Source organism: Cavia porcellus, unplaced genomic scaffold, assembly GCF_034190915.1.
Source record: "Cavia porcellus strain 051 isolate PalLab524CR breed Dunkin Hartley unplaced genomic scaffold, mCavPor4.1 scaffold_5, whole genome shotgun sequence".
In the NCBI taxonomy this organism is placed as follows: Eukaryota; Metazoa; Chordata; class Mammalia; order Rodentia; family Caviidae; genus Cavia; species Cavia porcellus.
The window spans coordinates 111,074,898-111,081,243 of NW_026947488.1; the positions used below are offsets into that span (position 1 = coordinate 111,074,898).

At 43.5% G+C, this 6,346-nt stretch overlaps 1 protein-coding gene across 1 annotated transcript; it reads right to left on the reverse strand.

The window, feature by feature from the left end:
- Positions 1 to 434: 434 nt before the first annotated feature.
- Positions 435 to 3,727, reverse strand: LOC100723124 (protein lin-28 homolog A). Its single transcript, XM_003460830.4, has one exon. The coding sequence runs from the start codon at positions 3,650 to 3,652 to the stop codon at positions 3,023 to 3,025; it is 630 nt and encodes a 209-aa protein (XP_003460878.1). The 5' UTR covers positions 3,653 to 3,727; the 3' UTR covers positions 435 to 3,022.
- Positions 3,728 to 6,346: the final 2,619 nt, after the last annotated feature.

Below are 6,346 nucleotides of genomic sequence, written 5' to 3' on the forward strand. Positions count from 1 at the left end.
TGAGCTTTGTGTCCCTCCTAGGTAGTTTGCCTTTCCTGTAGGTGATGGTGCTGAGCCTGTTTAGTGGCAATGCTCTTTGCTTGGTATACTTCAAGCAGTGTCTCCGTGCTGGGCTCCTCCTGTGCTGTCACCACCTGCTATTATGGGGCTGAACCAAACAACTGCGACTTGTTCATGCATGTGTCGTCTATGTGCTGATGGGGATTTGTTCTCTTTATGGCTTGATTCTTGAAAGCAGTGTACCACAGCCATTTTTATTAATGTTCTTGTGTGCATATAGGCTTTATTTCAAAGAAAAGTGCTTGAATGTGAAATTACTGGATCATATATCTGTTGTATGGCTACCTTAGAAATTCATGAAGTATCTTTGGAAGCAGTTGATTCAAGCAGAGTTAAGTGGCTGGTTTTTGTTTTGTTTTTTTTTTTTTTTTTTTTTTTGAGTACCAATAAGACTTTTTTATTCATTGTATTTTCCCAGGGAAAGGAGAAGGGAAGGAAAAGTCAGCACACGTGTTAAAAAATGATTAGAAAATAGGAAAGGAAGTGTACAGGGGTACAGCAAAATCAACCATCCAATAAGACAGCCCAGTGATGTGGTCACCAAAGCCCAAGGGGGCTTGGTCCTGGGCAGTTCAGGAATGATGTGAAGGGTTCAGGGAAAGAATAGACAGGTATATACTTTCCCACCCTCCCCCCTCCATCCCTTTCCATAAATTCAAGATTTCACACAAAGCTTTGGTTTCTAGCAGTAAACATGGAGTTACATTCGTCTGTCTCCTATTAAACAATCTTCAGGCCACTTTGACATAAGTTTCTTACACCTGCATAAAAGTTCCTGAGTGACTTGAATATACATTCATACTCCCTTTCCTGGTCTCCTGACCCCACTTGCTTTTCTCTAGGATTACAGATTGAGTAGGTTTGATCCACCCAAACTGCAGGTGTTTGGCATGAATTGCATCAATAACTGTCTTGACCCAGGAGGTGGAACAAGGAGTTGGGGATCCCTGCTCCTTAGGTTTTCTGCATTAAGTCAGTTAGGAGTTGCAGAGATACTTCAAGAATTAAATAGGTATGTGTGTGGGTGTGTAGGTTTTCTTTAGGGGGAGGAGAAGGCAGGAGTCAAGTTTTTAGGACAAATTTGGTCCCAAATAGGAAACAAGGGAAAGCGGACTGCAAAAGAAAAGATAGTTCAAGATCCCCACTTCAAAAAGAGCCTCCCCCAACTTATTTTTGAGATCCCTTTGCCTGGTGCAGAACCTTCTGTCAAAGATGCTTTGGCTATTTTTCTCTCAATACAAAAAGAATTTTGTAAACAATAAAACCCCAAAAGAACATGGAGAAAAGACCAACACATTATATTTACACAAACTAGGCCACCTAGCAATCACCAACTCAGAGACTCAGCAAAAGTCCTACAAAGCCCAGACAAATATAATAATTAGGAGGGGGGCAGCATTTGGGGGAGACGAAGAAATCAGGATCAGACACACACTACCCAATGCGTTCTATTGCATTTGTCCCGTCTCAACACAGTGAGGTAGGTTTGCAGTGATCTCACAGCATGTAAACGAAACTCCCCTTTTCTTTTTTAGCTATCAAGATACTATTTATCACGACTGCAGCAGGGCAGGACATTGGCTCCTGGCACCACTAAGAGGCCCTCTCTTATGGGTTTTCCTGGAAGCCAAGAATGTTGAATGGTTCCGAATTTTAGTCCTTGTTTCATACAATCATTCCTGCACAGCACAAATGGACACAAGGGTATAGGTCTGAAAACTCAGCCTTACCAACTCACCTTTTTTTTTTCCTTATACAAACACACACACACATACACCCTGTTGTGCATTGTCAAGCTAGGATTATCTAGAGAAGAATGTAAAGCAAGTCCCATGCCCCTAGAATTAGACAACCATCACATCACATAACCTTTGCTTCCTCTCTGGGCCTTTTACTTGGTCCAGCCTCTGCTAACTTCTCTGTACCACCTTTTCCTATGTAGACTAATTTCCAGACTTCCAGTAGAAGATCAAGTCATGGGGCTTTAAAACCTAGTCTCCTGTGAAACATTTTTAAGGTGGAGGGGGTTTCAAGAGGGTACTATGGCAGAAGACTCAACTCTAATTGGCAGAAATGAGGTAGTTCACTTTGATAGGCTGTGCACTCCAAATGTGATATAATAGTGATAAAAACAAAAAGTATTCCTGCTGTGCAGACCTGGAGCTGCTGCCGACTTATCCCTGAGATTGCTCATGTACCTGAGAACACAGTGCAGGAATGAGGGCCTTAGATTAAAATATACAAAAATACAAAGCCAGAATATTTATATTACGAAAAAAAAAAGTTAAAATGCACAAGATACGTCATTCGCACACAGTGCAATTGGCATCCTGGAGAAAGTGGGACCAAGGTGCAGTTATCTAAAGGAGCAAATAAATAAAATCACATTGGCCCAAAAAGGGGTGGGAGTGAGTTAGGAGCAGCAGGTCTGCAGCTGTTCCAACCACCCTCTTTGCCTGTCACATCACAACCCATTGCTTGGAACAGTTCCCAGCACCATATCCCAGACTGGGTTATGAGGGAAAGATACTTAAAAACCTGCCACATTGCTCCTGAGATTTCCTCCCACATAATGTAGTAGCTTGTGGATTAGGGGTCCATTAATCTGGTCTTATGCTTAATTGTTTCACCCTGGCAAGGGAAATATTATGCATCCTTCTTTAAAAGGAAAACAACTTCCCTAATTCTTTTTGGGATAAGGTCTCAGATAAAGCATGCAGGTTCTAGGGTGGTTCCCCCAGAGCCCTCACTTTTACCTGGCAGGAGCATGATTGGAGTTCCTTTGTCTCACCCCTTCCCCCCACTAAGGGAAAATGGGATGATGCTGGGAACCCCCACCTGAGATACATAGCAGTGTCAACTACGCCAACCCACCCTATCCCCACTTTCTCCACTCTGCCGATTGATGCCTGCTCCTTAAAATTTCCTGATAGCAAAGAATATATTCCCCCACCCACTGTGCTCAATTTTGGGCCTCTGGAAGCAGGGCAGGGTTGTTGATCTCTTCTTCTTCCTCTTGGAAGTAGGCTGGCTTTCCCTGGGAGCTGGGAGCCTGCTGGGCCTTCAGCGGACATGAGGCCACCATATGGTTAATGCTTTGGCAGAAGTGGCACTTCTTAGGCTGGGGTGGCAGCTTGCATTCCTTGGCATGATGGTCTAGACCACCACAGTTATAGCACCTGTCTCCTTTGGATCTGCGCTTCTGCATGTTCTTCCCCTTGGGCCGCCTTTCACTCCCAATACAGAAGACCCCACCAGGACCAGTGACACGGATGGATTCCAGGCCCTTGGCAGACTTTTTAAAGGTGAACTCCACTGCCTCACCCTCCTTCAGGCTCCGGAAAACCTCCATATGCAGCTTACTCTGGTGCACAAAGACGTCCACCGGGGGGTCGAGCGCGACCCCGGCGCGGGCGGTCATGGACAGGAAGCCGAACCCCATGCGCACGTTGAACCACTTACAGATGCCGGCACCGTGCAGCAGCTGCGGCTCATCCGCCGCCCGAGCTGCATCCGCCGGCGCCTCCTCGGGCGCCTTCTCCGCCGCCTTGGCGCAGCCACCTGCAAACTGTTGGTTGGACACCGAGCCCATGGTTGTCGGCTGAGCCCGTGGCCCCGGACCCTGGTCGGGCGGCTGCTGGCCCCAGTGAAGTCCGGAGGCAAAGGGCTGTTTTGTTTTGTTTTATTATGCTATACTATGCCATGCTATGTTATGTTCCACTATGTTATGTGTTGGTTAGGATTTTGAAACTCCTTCAGCATGTTTTCAGTGCTTTCTGATTTGACTTTGAATAATCAACCTGAGAAAATATAAGAATATAACATAATCTGACTAATCTTACTTCGGAGAAAATTTAAAAAGGAAAACCCAGTCAGGGATATTGGTGCACACCTGTCATTCCAGTACTTAGAAGGTGGAGGCAGGGGGATTGTAGTGAGTTTGAGGTCATCCTGGGCTACAAGATAAGAAGAAGACCAGCATGAACTGCATAGCAAAACCCTTTCTAAAAACAAAATGAAAGGAAGAAGAAAGAAAGAAAGAAAGAAAGAAAGATAGAAAGATGAAATAATATAAAAATGAAAAGTCAAAAGTCACCTGTCAATTAAGAAATCAAATCTTTGTGAGGTTTTCTTGAATATGTGTTTTAGTCAACGCAACTAGCATAAGATTTACCATCATGTAGGCATTGATGTTCTGCCTGGTGTTTCCACTGTTTTAATTTTTTAAAGTTTTTACTGAAATGAGTGCAGATATGCTACTGAATTTACCCTCTTAGGATATGAGTAGCTCAGTATGAAGAGAATTATATCATTCTTATTTTTTCCGTCCTAAATTTATATTTTGAACAAGAATTTGATAAGGGATTACTATCTTTTTTGAAATAATAATAAGAATCATATAAAGATACTCTTTTTGAGTGTATAAAATGGTAAAAGTGATTATAGATTAATAGTGGTTAACGTACCTTGCACTGGGAGTTCTGGAATTTCTAAATGATGGATATTTTCATACATTTGTAAAATTATTTACAAATTTTAACACATGGTCTCACTAATATTCTAAGTTTCCCAGGCTATGCTTAAACCTTTCCTCATTCTTCCTCACCCTCCCAGAGTGCTGGGATTACAGGTGTACATTATCCTGCATTGGCAATTGGTAGCAATGTTTTGTATTCATGGAATAAAATGTTCAGCTTTGGTTTTTAGACATTTTGCAGAAAGAGTCGATCTACTTAAGCTATCTGCTACCTTCCTAGCCGGAAGTTTCTTTCACAGAGAGTAATACTGAAAATCCCATTAACGCTGTTTTAGATTCTCTGCTTTTTAACTGTGGTCAGCATGTGCTTCAGAGCATCACTCTAGTTGCCTTCTCCACTGGGAGTGAGGTTTGGTGTCCTTGAAGCACATTCTTTTTTTATTTGATCCCTCCTGGAATGTGATAATTTTTTGAATTCAGACCCCCATAAAGGTGTGAAAGTTAAAGCTACTTGCGGCACACTGCCCTCCAGAACGCCAGGCCAGTGTAAAACATTCTTTTCCCTGCTGTCCTAGTTTCCAAGGGTTTGTTTTGGTTTTTGGATATTGATTTTTGTTTCTAACTTTTGCTCTCTTCATCAGAGTGTCTGTCCCTGAGGTCTGTGGGTCAGTGACATCAAAGGAAAACACACATCCATTAAGAGTCATATTTCATTTTACTTAGGAATGCGGCCATTTTCTTTGGTGTCCTCAAACTAACCCTACAGTGTATATTCTTGTGAGTAACTACTTTCAGTTATTTAGTTTTTTAAGCAAAATATTCTCCTCATGCTGCTTCTACTGAAGGAAACTCTAGCGGTCATGAGCCCGTCTCTTATCTCAGGCTCCATACCTTGACCAGCCTGCAGTGTCCCCATTTTCTGAACTGCTCCACAGCTGTGGTGAGTCCACATGCAGCAGTTGAGATCTGCACCTGAGTGGAAGACATTCAGTCAAGGTGGGCTCTGTAACAGGATGGCCTTCTTGAAGAAAGGTCCCCTGAGGGAGATAAGGGGCCACAGACCTGCAGGGAGGAGCTCTGGCAGCAGGACCATTCCAGCCATCTCCTGTCCAGCCTGCAAGCTGTGCTGCTTTGCTGAGAAGCTCATTCATGGATCAGCAGGCATGAATCTGGGACTTTTTTGCCATGGTTCTGGCTAGGTATCATGGTGTCCAGCACCTCTGCCTGGTCCATCTTCCCCACCTTCAGGTCTCAAAAGAGATCTGCACAGCTTTGGGCTTCCTCTTCCAGGCTGCCGCTCTATGTACAAACTTCAGGTGTGAAATCTGTGACTATGAAACTCAACCTGTATACATTTAACCTGGAAATTCATCATCTAAGGCTTCATTATAAAGAATGAGGCTGACAACACCCATATTCTGTTCTTACCCAGCTTAGCTGTGAATAGTTAGAAACCACTGAATGTACCACAGCAGAGCTGCTGCATCAATTATAAAATTACAGCCACTGAAAATGTGGCAAAAAGGCCATTTCTCAGGCCAAGACCCCAGCCATGACCCTGAGATGACAGAGAGTTTATGGCCTGGTCCTCTCTCTACCCAGTAGTGAAGACACAGGGGCCCACGCAGCAGGTAAGGACAAGAGAGAGGGGCTCATTGATGGCAGGCCATGATCCTGGGGGTATGCCTATTTCTTTTTTGTCCATTTTCTTATACCATTGAATTAATTATAGTGTTCTATTCAATATTACTTCTATTCAGTTTAGGTAAGAACAAATAGTGGCTAATTTCTTGAATAGGTAAGTGAAAA

What these genes read in the sequence shown, in the direction of transcription:
- LOC100723124 (XM_003460830.4), bottom strand. Translation starts at nt 3,652, where the DNA reads ATGGGCTCGGTGTCCAACCAACAGTTTGCAGGTGGCTGCGCCAAGGCG.